This window comes from Accipiter gentilis, chromosome 34 (genome assembly GCF_929443795.1).
Source record: "Accipiter gentilis chromosome 34, bAccGen1.1, whole genome shotgun sequence".
Lineage (NCBI taxonomy): Eukaryota > Metazoa > Chordata > Aves > Accipitriformes > Accipitridae > Astur > Astur gentilis.
In genome coordinates, this window is record NC_064913.1 from 13,899,522 (window position 1) to 13,913,361 (window position 13,840).

General features: G+C 38.2%; 1 protein-coding gene across 4 annotated transcripts in view; it reads right to left on the bottom strand.

Annotated features, from left to right (window-relative positions):
- The window catches only part of CDK17 (cyclin dependent kinase 17), a 93,185-nt gene that overhangs the window by 12,184 nt on the left and 67,161 nt on the right, over positions 1–13,840 (bottom strand). For all 4 annotated transcript variants that reach the window (XM_049792175.1, XM_049792178.1, XM_049792176.1 and 1 more), the window contains one exon: positions 3,947–4,072. In XM_049792175.1, the coding sequence (XP_049648132.1) occupies positions 3,947–4,072 (126 nt within the window). The remainder of the gene's footprint in view (positions 1–3,946; positions 4,073–13,840) is intronic.

Consider the following 13,840-nt stretch of genomic DNA (forward strand, 5'->3'; position numbering starts at 1 on the left):
AGAAATGGAAAATCAATCACTAAGACTCAAGACTTTATACATCATTTAATCAGCAAGCTAAACTTTGTTTCAGAAAAATACCTGATAGTACTTGACCAAACACTGCACAATTCTGCCATTTTAAGAACAATTTAGCATATTATGATATAAATGCATCCCAGCATCCAAGCCTAATGCTCAGCTTGTTCACCAGCCTACTGTGTATCCTGGAAGGACTATGTACTGAGTTACACTCGGCCCAAAACCCCACTTGACCCTACCTCCTACTTAGGTCTCCTCCACTCTTCTGATCTGATCACTGCTAATGAGGTTGTTATAGCTTAAAGCACAGAAGTAATCTCAAACTATTCCATCCTTTCTCTTGCTCAGCCTAACCACTTGCTGCTGCTTCTTTCTAAACAACTTATTTGCTACGTTCAAGATCTCAGCTCCAGGTTCTGACCTCTCAATGCTTTTCAGTCTAAAACTCTGCCAGTAAAACCCCTAAACGTCATTTCTCCACAAGCTTCGGCTTTGTCTCAACAATTTACGTTTTGTGGCTCCTAACTTCAAGTTTTTGTGTATTTTACTTGAACCTATTCACCCTCTCTTTTTTTCGCCACCAACTTGGCTCTGCAATGCAAGCCAGGAGGGTTGGCCTGCCTCCATAACACTGTTTTCTGAAGACTGCAAGATCATTACTCTTTTCCTGTTCAAATCCACTGCTACTCTCATATTGAATACAGTCATCTCTTATAGTTATTTTTATGTAAGACCACTGTCAATTCCAGCAAAGCTTTATATTGTTCTTACAGCGTAAAGAATGCTGAAAGCAGACACGTAAAACACGTCAATTTGTAAACCAATTTACAGAGTGCGTATAGCTTGTATCCTGTCAAACCCCCAAATCCATAAGCTTCATGGGGTTTTGCTTTACTGACAACTGAACATACACTAAGACCAAAAAGCCAGGTTGTCCTCCCTACCATCACCACATCCTTCCACTTCCAAAATAGCTCTCCACTTGCTCTTTCTTCGTATCGAACAATACTGTGTCCCTAGACTGGCTTCAGCACCTATGTCCACAAGTCAGAATATGTTGATTTGCTCCTAAAATCTGATGGATATTGAAATTGTATGTTATTTCATGGTAACACAGTCTAACATAAACACTGCTGACTGTATTCAGTTTGGCAACAATATAATATGAAGGTATACTAAAACCAGTTGGATTAATACTTAATTTTCAGAACACATGCATGAAAACACATCTGAAGTAAGTAAACACATCTGTAAGATCTTGCCTGTAAACAATTTAACATACCTAAGAGAAAAAATAGGCACATAATGATGTTAACATAGTATTAAGAGTAGCTCTGCTTTATTAATTTAGTGTTAGAATTGAAATGTTTTAAAACTGCGTAAGGATACTGTAGCATGAAGCATGTTTAGGAGCTTGTTGAAACCAAGCTGTTTACGCTGAAATACAAGCAAAGTTGATATTTGACAAGTCTTATAACTCCAGTGAGATTTTAAACATACCACTGATATAGATACAATGTTAGTAAAATAAATATTTATGTTTCCAAAGTGCATTTTGGCCTACTTAAACAAACACATCTTGAAGTGAGCATTAGATTAGAGAATTAAGAAGATAGGCTGCTTAGTTTACAGGAGAAACCAAAGGAGAACTCATAGCCATTGGCCTTGCTATTGCCAGACAGTCTGGAATACAACTTTAAAGTCCGATTTCTAAGAAATGTCATTGTTGTTCATCAAGACTAATAAACTCGGTATCTTCTTTAGACAATAAAATCATACAGTATTTCCTATATACAGAGGACAGATATTCTTCATGACCTGCCTTTCAATGTGTTTAATTTTTTAATCACATTTTGGTTGCCTACCACTCATAAGAAAAACTAATTTTTACATTCCTCAAAGTAAGATCAATTTCATTTTTTCTTCAAAATAATTTCTGAACTACTTAAATTTTTTTCTGCAATACACATCTGTATCCTGACTTATACAGAGATACTGATGCACCATATTTATGGTCTCTTACTTCTAATGGCTGGTGCATAGGAGTTCCACCTATGCTACTGTGCATGCAAAACTGCACACGTACACACAAAATACAATTACCGTAAAAGCTAATTTTTTTCTTGTATTTCAAAGAAAACCACCAGACCTAAAGTAGAACAAGTCCTCACTTGATACTTTTTATAGCCTTCTTCCTTCAGTTCCTACTAAGCCTTGAAGAGAGACATGCCTTTGAAGCAGAGCACAATATTCATATATTGTAATTAACAGTCTGCTAGAAAGCTTTCAATGACAATCTCAGAATAACGAGTCCTTGAATATTTTTTTTTAAGGGTTACTCTGAAATCATGAAAGGACAATACAGCAGATGTGTGCCTGCATACCACCACACTGCTCACAGGTTTCATTTTGGACTTTTAAAAACACTTTCAGGGCTTAAAAGGCAAAACAAAACAACCTTGTCACAGGAAGCTGATTCCATACACACGCCATATTCATTAGAGGGCACTGTTTTTCTGTCTGTCTTCTAGAAGGTAAAGAGGACAGAACTTCAGCTGCCCTCAGGGCTCAATGTTAAATGAGCAAGGGGATTTAGATATACAAGAAAATCCCCCCAGCCCTCAAATACTGTATTCCACCAAAAAGGTTCTACTGCAAAAGGACTTCACCAGCATCTGAAAAGAGAGGGTTTGGGGAAGTCTGTTCCTCAGTTCAGTGCTACATCAGTAACTACGTGGTTAATGAGCTACAAAATTCTGGCACAAATATTTAAGCTTGCTACATTATTATTACTTCCAGTGCTTTGATCCAATCTTTTTCTTCTTTTAATACTGTTCTTGTAAAAGGCAACACACAGATCACAGCTTTAGTCTAGCACACTAAATTGAATTTTTCAGGGGAAAAATACATGATGAAACTCAACCATTGCTTTGTTATAGACATTATTTTATTGTTTGTGAATTAACAAAGGTATTTCACAGTTAATAAAACTAATTCACTACATGTACTTTCATATTTATTTTTCAGCAAAAGAGCTATTAAATCAAGAAAACAAAGAACAAAGTGGATTTCATAAACCTATCCAGTTTTTCTCTGTAAAGAATTTCTCACCAATTAATTTGCTCAGAAAGTCAGTAATGGCCTAGCAATTCTTTAAGACTTTGATTAAGAAAGCTAATAGATCAAATTATGATTGAAATGTAGCAATTTCTGTAAAAATAAGATAATAATGGTTTTTTGGACTATTCAGGGATGTGCATGTTTTATATGAGTATCCAAGATTTCTAGCATTTATAACTACAGTATAGGAATCCTCATTCTGCCTTGTCCAAGGAAAAGACTGTCTTTAAAATAACCCAATAATGTAAAAAGGAATACGTGAATTTATTCATTCATTCTCTTAGGAATTCACGTATGCTTTAAAAAAAAAAACCCACACAAACAACCAAAAACCAAACCCAACTATCATCTCAACAGCAATTTTGAGAAGGAAAATTTGTTATCGTATACAAAAAGAACAGTGAGGAGGACCTGTCTTCATATTATGCTGCTTTAGGGCCTTCCTGCTATATCATATGAGAGCCCCAGCCTTGACCTAAGACTATGGGGCCAATTTGCTCGAACAGATCATTGCTGCTCTAAAAAGCAAAACGATTTAAGTAGGCACTTTGGGAGTTGAGTTTAGCCACTGATTTCAATGGGTCAAGACCTTCACTGAGAAATGATATAGCCACGTTTGCAGAAGAAAAGTGAAAGAAAGGGTGAAATTCTTTAGTGGATTTTGACAGGTGCACACTGAAGTTCAGGACGTGAAGGCCAAGGTATAAATGAAGCTAAATCATACCTATGGTATACAGACATCTGCATTAAATGGAATCTGAAGATCCAAGAGGTTGTTTTAGCAAGGCAGATACATTACACTTACTAGTGATGCTCTACGAGAACGTCGACTCATTGGCTGATCAAACGGCGGGCTGTTAATCTGCAACTTTTCAAGATAGCCATCGGGTATCCTGATGTCAGCAGGCAGGGACAAGCGCTTGTTCAAATCCTGCAGTAAATAATGTTAAAAAGAGAAGGGTCAAGTATAAGTCAGAATTTCCTGTAACATCTTTTAATACTTGTAGTGTTACTGTTTTTACAGTGTTACTATTTAAAACTGAAATATTTATATGAACAAAAAATAAGTAATCTCACAGAAATTGTTTTAAAGGCATATTCTCTTCTAATAATAGTTCAAATTGCTTAGGTTAAATATAGTAATTGCTTTACGAAATCATTACTCTAACAAAAGGAACAAAATATTAAAATGCAATTAATTACATTGTGGATAAATGTATTGAGTTTACTTGAATACTTACACATGCCTGGAATACCAGACACTGAGAATTCAGAGGCTGGTAAATACGTTTCTTTTCACATAGTAATTACATTAGAATAACAAGAGATCTTCACGATTCAAAATACTTCATCCTCTCCTTCTCTGACTACTAAAAGTTATAAACTTGCTTCAATTTCCCTTTTTCCAGCCTTACAAAACAGAATCACTTCATTATTAGAGCTGAACTATTACAAATGTTAATACATTTTTCTATTTCAAACTCTTTACTACAGGATCTTTAGAAAACCAAAGTGCCATTATGCAAAAGCAGTTTTCCCTACATCAGATTCTGTTTTTCACCAAGAAGGTTTTCCAACAACATGTATTATTTCTAATATAAGGGGGAAACAAAATTACTTCACCTTTCAGCAACTGGGGGGGGGGGGGGGGGGGGGGCGCGATTTTTTTGGGGGACAACTGCACATTCTTACCATTTTAATTTTTAGTTTGGCTTTAAAATCAAACGTGCCAGAAAATGAAATATCAGATATTCTCTTTAAGTGGCCAGTCACCACCACAGAGATGAAAGGGCAACATATCCAGACTCACCAAAAAAATGGGAAGTAATTTCCAAAACAGCAGGAACTATTTTTCAGTAAAGGTAATCTATCCAAGTAAAGAAAATCATGCTCAGCATCAAACTGCACAATACACCCCCACAGATTCTACCCTGAAGTTAAGAGGACATCTCTGAAACTGCCGCTGTTTTCATACTTCTCTCCAGCAGAAGAGGGAAACTCCAGATTTCTGCTGGCGGACCTCAGATGTAATCAATACTGACCTGAGGGCAGTAAGCTCTTCTTGATGTTGCCCTCTTCTATCTCACCCATCACCTCCAGCTTTGAATTCTGGGCATCCCAAGCTAACCTGAGCGCTGGCAGCTTCATCCCCATTCGGTTCCCCTCGGGCTTGGCCATGTGTTTCTACTCGTGTCTTTGCAGCAGCTTTGAACTATTTCAGCACGCTAAATCATCGAGAAACTATCCCAGGCGAAGTACAGAGCTTCCTGCCAGCTTTGTGCTCCAAACAGGTTCAGTGTAAGGTCAGACAAGCTCACAGCCTGAACACAGGGCAAGAGAAGCAGCAGGGCAAGCCCGGGAAGCCGGCAGCTAAATTGGCGTAGGCTGCCAAAGAACTGGATCATTACACTTTTCAGGACTTGAGATCTTGGTGGAAAACTTGCTAAGTTTTCAGTGTTGATAACGTATTTGAACCATGTATATGCGTGATCCGTACATGCATCTGGAGCAACAGCTGAGCAAATAAATATCAGTTAAAAATATGTATTAAAAAAAAAAGTAATTTGGCAATTAGTTGAATTTCAGGTAGGACTGAAGTGCTAATATACATCCCCCAGATGACTGATCTCCATACGCTATTCACTGTGGCCACTGGATACAGGCGGAAATTTTTGGAGAGACGCCAACAAAGCTTTAACTTCTGGCAGCTGACCCTGTTTTCCTTTTGCTCCTCACACCTCCTCAGGTACAGAGCACAAAGTCTGCTAGCTTCTACACTGCTGCCCTACATCAGCTTCTTTGCCCGAGTGGAAAAAGCAGCGTCTGCCTTTCTTATTTTGTGCAGAATTTCTAAATTGTCTTTAAACAAAAGAAGTACTGTTCACATAATGGCAGCTTTGACCAACATTTTGAAGTTCAATTAAAAGAAAACAAAAGGATGCCTCAGTTTTGGCAGCTTCCAATTTCTTTACTAATTTTCAACTTTGGTATTTCAGATTTTGCAAAACATCGGCAATTTTAAAACTGCTCGTGTGGTTTTTGGGAGACTGGAGGAGCTAATTAATTATAACAGGAGCTAGCAGTAATCCCTACAGAAAAACAGTATTTTCCACTAAAGAATTTTTCTTCTTTTTTGAGAGGCTCTGCTAATGCCATTTTTGTAACAGGCAACTCAAATTCAGTGAGGTTAGAGTCATCTGAAGAGCAAAATGTTTCTCCCCTACTGAAGAGGGCTTCAGATTATTAAAAAAACATAAATAAAGTCACCCTATAATTTATTGCATTCTTCAGAAAATTCAGGTAGCTCATCAAAACAGATGAGCCCAAAGGAAGAGCTCCATGTTGCTTTAAAGAAAGCAGCTGGATCATCTCCCTGCAGCAGGAAACCATGGAACTGCTGGAACAAGATGGGGATGGCAGGAAGAGGACCAGCATCCAGCCTCTACCCCACCTTCCCATTGTAATCCCAGATCTACAGGAGAGCAACTTCCTGATTTTCTTTCTCCCGTTGCTCAAGAACATAAAATAAAGCAGAAATTAGACAAATTCCAAGTCAGCAGAAAAGAGCAGCACCGGGCTGATATTTTCAATATAACTTCCTGAACGCAGTAGATATCATCATTATCCTATATACCCTGTGGCAAAATAGCTTTCTCCTACTCCTATCTATTAACTCTACGGCATTGAAACCTGCTGTAGTGCTCTCTTCTTATTGTCCCATAGTGCTTGTTTCACAGTAAGTATTTTAACAGAGTCTGTTTATAGGTAGACTGAAATCACGGACTACAACTCAAAGGCTTTATGAAATACTGTCGATTACACCCCAAAGCTCTCCATCTCTATGTTCTCTCCTCCCACAGCACTCATCCTTGGGGCAGCCAAAGTGGTGCTTCACACCTAGCTCCACAGCCTCGAAGAAGCATTTCCAAGAGTACAAATTTGATGGGTATGTAGGAAGGAGGAAGCAAAACCAGCCTTTAAGCTGTGATAGCAATTTGAAAATTATGCCATTAACTGTGCACAGCGCCTGCCATCGATAAACACGTACCTCTTTGAAATGGAGAGGAAGAGAAACAGAACAAGTCTAAGATGCTTTACAGCTACTAAGGGTTCATTACTTTGGAGTCCAGCTACTGTAAAAACTGGAGATAACAATATTTAAGGTACCAGAAAATATTATAATGGGAGCTGGTTGTAATTCTATTAGAGAATTCCCCTTCCTTCATCCTGAAAAGCCCTGCCTATGCCATTTTTGCAAGAGGCAATTACAACCCTCCCGTGACTTACTTCAGAGATCCATGTGACATCCTCAGTTCTAAACTGAGCCTAAGCTGTAAACTTACATGTGGTGCTCCACGGTGCATAATACAGATAGATACTGTCTGAAGTAACTACGTACTGATGCAAAGGCCAAAATCTATTCCCGTTTCAGGAAAAAACCCACAAACAATAGTCTACTTTAATTATACAACAACAACAAGCTTCCCCCTCTCACTCCAATGTCTGTCTTAAAAAAAACCCCAAACCCACACCCTGCCCAACCCCCCTCCCCCCCCCAAACCCACAACACAACCCGAGGGGAAAAGTAGGGAGCAAATTTTTTTCAGGCTTGTAGTATCTGTTTTTAATATAATTTCTCTACTTACATTCCTAATATAATGGACAATACCTGACAGTAATCATTCTCTCTTCTCCCCTCCAAAAATAAGTATTTAGTGCTAATTTAGATGCCTAAATTTTTGTCATGTTGTAAATAAAACCAAAACACTATCCATTTCCTTAGAGCTGAAGAAAGTTTCTTTTCTGAGAGGGAAACATAATGATTTCATGGAAACTGCAGCAGGTACTTTACAGATTTTTTCCTTCTAACGATCTACACTACTACTGTACTTGAAATACTCATGCATATTTGGCTGTGTTGAAATGTCAATTGAGCCAAGACTTCTTTTTTAAAACTATATATTAAAATTGTTACCTACTAGTCAGAAGCCTTTTATAACACAAATATTTGAAAGATTATATATAAAGTTACATATATAAAGTCACATATATAAAGTCTTCTTTGTATTATAATTATCCTTTACCTAACTGCCTAAAATAGGCAAAATTCAAGGAAGTCACTTAGACTACAACTCCAAATACCTAAAAGACAGGAATTACTATGTTTTGTTTGCCTCTACCACCTCAATTCCTCCCAGTTTTTGCAGTAACTGAAGCAACCACCTCTTGGGAAAAGAAAGCAATCGTAATTAAATGCTATACAGCAACATGAAAGGGGACTGACTAGATGTGCATGAGAGAAATAAGCACAACATTACCTAGTGGCTAAACAGAAAAAACTGGAAGCTAAAATTACCCGAGTCTGATACAGTTGAAAACACAGTTGACTTAACTGAGACGACGTTAAAAAGAAAAGCAAGAACCCTACCAACACACCAACCCATTTTGAGCGTTGAAGACCAGGCAGTCTGCCGACACTTAAGCAAACCCGTTCAGCCGACGGCAGCAAGAGACTCGTTCCCCCGCTGCGGGCTGATCCCGGCGAAGAGCCAAGCCCGCTCCCAGCCGAGCGACGGAAGGATGCCACAGCCACAAACGTCCCCCTTTCTTCTTCGTTCTTTCCCCCCAGCTTCTACCGCCGAGCACCACGTCAGATGGCACGGAATAGCCCTTTGGGCCAGTTTGGGTCGGCCGTCGAGCCCGGGGGAAGCAACCCGTTTCCCGGCTGGCCTTAGCGTACGAATCCCAGCGTTGGGTTAGTCTAGACGCGGCTGCCATCTCCGCTCCCTCGTGCTGCTGGTGCGGCCAGCCCGCTGCAGTCTCGCTCGCGCCGCTTTAGCGGTCGCAAAACCTGCTCTACCGAACCCCGCGGCTTGCTGCTGTCTCGGCGCGACGCCAGGCTGGAGTGCAAGCCACAGTAGGAAACAGTGATTTTTTAAGAATTTCTAATTCTCTTAAAACCTCTGTGGAATTCCGTGAAACAATGGAAACGACACACTCTGGACAGAGGACTTTGTCCACGCTAATTTCAATGACCAAGTGAATCTAATGACGTGTTAGCATTTCTCAGAAAAAAGAAAATAAAAAACTCAAACCAAGGAAAATGACTAAAACCAAGAAACCTTTTATAATGGAAACTATTAGCAGGCTGTTAAAAATGCAGGCTGTTACAAGATCCTGCTACAATGCTGTTTAAAGGAAGCAAGTAAAATTAAGGGCAGGACTGAATTTTCCCTACGTTCTTTAATTTTTGATACTTAGTATTTTGGGCTTGTCAAAACTACAGAGTTTCATGTCCATTTTTAACACTAATTAATTTTGCACCCCTTTATGAATATTTTAAATTTTTGTTTCATTTTTCTAAAGGTCGTAAATTAGAGTAACTCCCTATGTTATCTTACATATGCTTTTTTAAACATAACCTGTATAAGTGGTGTACACAGACCCTCAGCTATGCAAAGGGAATCTGGGTGCATTCCTTTGTCACTCTTAACAAGCGAAGGACTACTGGAATGCAAAACCTTAGCTTTCAGGGACAACAAAGTACTTCAGGTTAAAGAAACTACCTTTTAGAAAATTAAAATTATAGTATTTTCTCGTATGTCACTGAAGATTTATTTTTCCAAATGAGGTCTGATTTATGAAAAAGCTCTTGTCAATTCATAACATTTTCTAGTTTGATTCTTTTATGGTTATCTTTAGGGTCAACTTACAACAACATGTATCAGTGTTCAGTAAACGCTCAGTACTGTTAAATGCTCAAATGCCTACAGTTAACTGTATGTTGCTTAATGAGCTCTTTTTTGATCCAGTTCCAGAATACATTCTGGAGAATATATTCAGGCAGCATTTGCTTTGCTAGGGTAACCAGAATGCTTGTGGCATTTTCCCCCTCCTTCTACAACTCAAAACCACATTTTCTATCCCTATGTGCAATGCTTGTTCTCAGTCTTGCTTTATTACTGCTATTACTGGCAGAGAAATGCATACTATTTTTATAATTTGCCTGAAATGAGAATCACATTTGTCCTACTCTGCTTGATGGCAGATAAACATTTAAGCACTTGTGACACTAATATCACTTTGTTTTCTGTGGAGATAAACTACCACAACTTGTGCTTATCTTTACCCTCCATTTCTAACCTTAGCTACAGCAAATGCTCTGAGAAGAGCTACACTTTGTCGAGCCTTTTCTTTCATCTGGCTAGTATCCAACCCTGTTGCTGTAACTTGATGGGGATGTTCCGTCTACCACCGACTACTTATGCTTGGGCACAAGAAAAGGAGGCAGGTGTTTCAACTTAAATCCTGCAGGTCCTGTGAGCTCAGTAATTTAACATTATATGTAAACAAATCTGTCCTCCAAATAAAAAAAAAAAAGCCTACCCAAAATACCTCCTGCTTCTCACACATACTTGGAAATAAAAAAAAAAAAAACCCACAACATTTTTTATTTCTTTACTTCTGGTCCCCTTTTAGATAGCCCAAAATACTGTTGCAAATATCAGCTTCTTGACTTGCCACCCACAGTAAGCCATTCAGAAGAGTAATACTAGAATTTTGTTACCACATTCTGTTTTTCACATCTGCCTCTCAAACAACTCTATTCCTTTACTATCTATCCTTTTCTCATCTCCTATTCTCCATAACACAAACTCACCAGCTATTCCTCTCTCTAATTGCTTGACTTGGCCCATATAATATTCTTTAGTGCCACAGAGTGACAGTTTTCAGAAAGTCTCATTCCTGGTCAACAGATCAATTTTCACTTCTCTTAAACCCTGTCAAAAAAAGTACATTTTTCCATAGAATGAACCTATTCTTATTTGTGAAAGCAACACTGTTAATTTTTTTGCACTTTTAAATCAGATATTAAAATCAACAACTTCTGTTTTTCCTTACCTCACCACTTATTTTTTGCCAAGATGCACTACAGGCTTCAGTAAATTTCACTGAAGTGAAATAAAGATGATTCTAACTCAGGATATAGAATGTTTGAACTCTACATGTTAAAACTGCTCTAAAAAGAACCAATTTGAAATACACTTTTTAGTCTGTATTCTGATGACTCAAGTCATCATGTCTTTGATCTGTATCGCACATTCAGACAATAAACACCAATATTTTTCACAAAACAGAGTAACAATTATCAAAAATAAGAAAAAAATAACCAGAAAACTGCCCCAGGGAAGTATTTGTTGAGGTCTTACTGAGTCCAATTCTCACTACGCTACAAAAGCGGAAAAAGAAAAACTGAGACTACTTTTATTTTTATCCTTTAAACAAGTGTGCCAATTCACAGTTTGTTTCTTTCTTGCTGCAGTAGCAACAATAAATCTTTCTCAAATCTATCGGGCTACAAATGCCATCGATCTTTCAACTGCTAGGCTGTTTCAGGCTGCTACTGCACTCACAACTGCAGCAAGAGAAGAAAGATTCGGGCTTCTGCCAGTGAAGCAGTAGGAGGCAAAATTAAGGGCAATCCTGTAGCACCAAACGACTCGCCAGCAAAACTGCAAGGGAAAACCACGATAGCATCAGCATGACAGCATCAGCCTCAGTTCACTATTCCCTGAATGTTTTTATTTAGCTAATATAACAGCTGACTACCTCCCAACCTGGCGTTTCACTGCCTGTGGCCAGATGTTCCCATCGCTTTTTGGAGGAGAACAGGCTCTAAGCTAATGACCCAGCTATGTGGTGTAAGAAAGTCCACTGGCAGAAAACTACCCCTTCAAAACAGAGGGAGCAATTATCTGAGGACGCAAGTTTAGGCGCCAAGAGGAGAAGGAAGCTGGCTCTGTCAGGAGCAGGTAGTCAGTGGACGACACAAACTATACTACCAAGCTGCATCTTTATATTCCAATCCTTACTGCTTTGGTTCTTCAGTTTATTGGTAAGTTACATTTCCAGCTAGACCATTACTTAAGTTACATACTTACTATATGGCAGCAGACAAGCTCTTCACCTCTCCCTGAAATTTTAGCTTATTTTTTAAGAATTAATATTGTTAAATCCCATCAATAAAATTGTTACAGCCTCACAAAGAAAAAGAATTGTTCTTCTAAGTCTACAGACATAGGTCTGACAGCCCAAACAATCCACTATAGATAAATGAAAATGCTTTGCTCTCTTGTGTAAGCATCGGTCTGAATTAGCCTTCTCACCAGTTTTAGCGAGCACCAGTGAGACATGTCAGCTGCAACCACAAGCTGTTCACTAATAAGTCACAGTGCTTTTGTTCACTGGAGAATGCTTAATGAGATCTAAAAAGCCACATCATATAACTTCATGACATGCTTTTTGTGTAAAAAAAGTATCCACTTTTTATAGTAGTCTTTCCTTGCATATTTTAAATAAAAATGTGTATGATGTGCTACTTTGAGATACACAAAGCAAACAAATTAATTGAAAAACATTTGCTTATGCCAACGAGAATTTAAACATTCTAATACACAACCTCATATGCATGTACTTTCTGTACCATTTTAGTATCAAATATCATGTGGAGTTTTTTCTGAAGGTTGCCTTACCAAATTTTAATGCATTTTTATCAAGTGACAGATAAGCACAGTCAAAGCCAACTGGATCCTCTACAGAATTATGACATACAACAAGACTGCTAGAGGCAAAAGCAAACAGAAAAGAACCCAACCCCAAATCAGAGAATATATTTATAGAGAATTTTGTTCTTTAGTTACAGCCCTGTAGACCTCCAAGGTCTTGAAGCAAAACACCAGCATACACATCCATCAAAAGAAACCTATAGCATCCTTGCAGCATGCTATTTTAATACCTTTATAAATAAGCCTCGATTACTGTAAACAAAAAGACTATTTTAACAGCTGGGATGAGTAATCTATACCGGTTTTCCTTACAGGTATATAAAACCATCATTGTTTCCCCCACTCAACTGACAGGTGTAACTATAATTTCATTGTGACGCAGAAAGTGTTTTTCTGCCTTCTGCAGAATGGTTTACACCCAAATACTCCATTTCTCCTTTATACTTGAATGCTGTAGTTACTTTACTGAAAACACTCAATCACAATTGATCAACTACTATTCTGTTAAATTTGAGGAAAGGGCCATCAAAGAAATTTTTCTTCTGTCAGAAGCAATAACGAAAATCTTAAGTCCTATCCACAAAGGATCACTGCTACCTCTCACTCCCTAAGTCCACGCTGATTTTCAGCCAGACTACTAAAATGCAAAACAATTTAAGAAAGCATCAATTTTGAGCACTGAATCGGGTGGCTTTTTGTATTTGGAACAGAAATGACCCAAACTATGGAATTCATTCATCAATTAAATCAAGAGGGTTTTTCCAATATGCTAATCAGATAAGTACACAAAGTATTTCAGGGATTTTATCGTGAGATTGAGTCCACAGGCTGTTTCAGACCCAGAAGAAATACCAATGACCACAGATACTGCATGTTCTCTGCCCCCTCCCCAACATAAACATAGTTTGTCAGATTTGAGATGTTGAAATGCTAGGAAAAGACAAGGAGCCAAGTACAATCAGCAAAATATTGATATTATTAAGAATTCTAAGGTTTAATCTCTATTTTGGGACTAGGAGTCACATTTTCCCAGCACGTCTGCTACCATCAATCAACAAACCAAGGACTTTACTGCTAGTAGGTTCAAGAAAGTTATCGCCAATATTTACAGTAGCTATGGCCACTCAAATAAA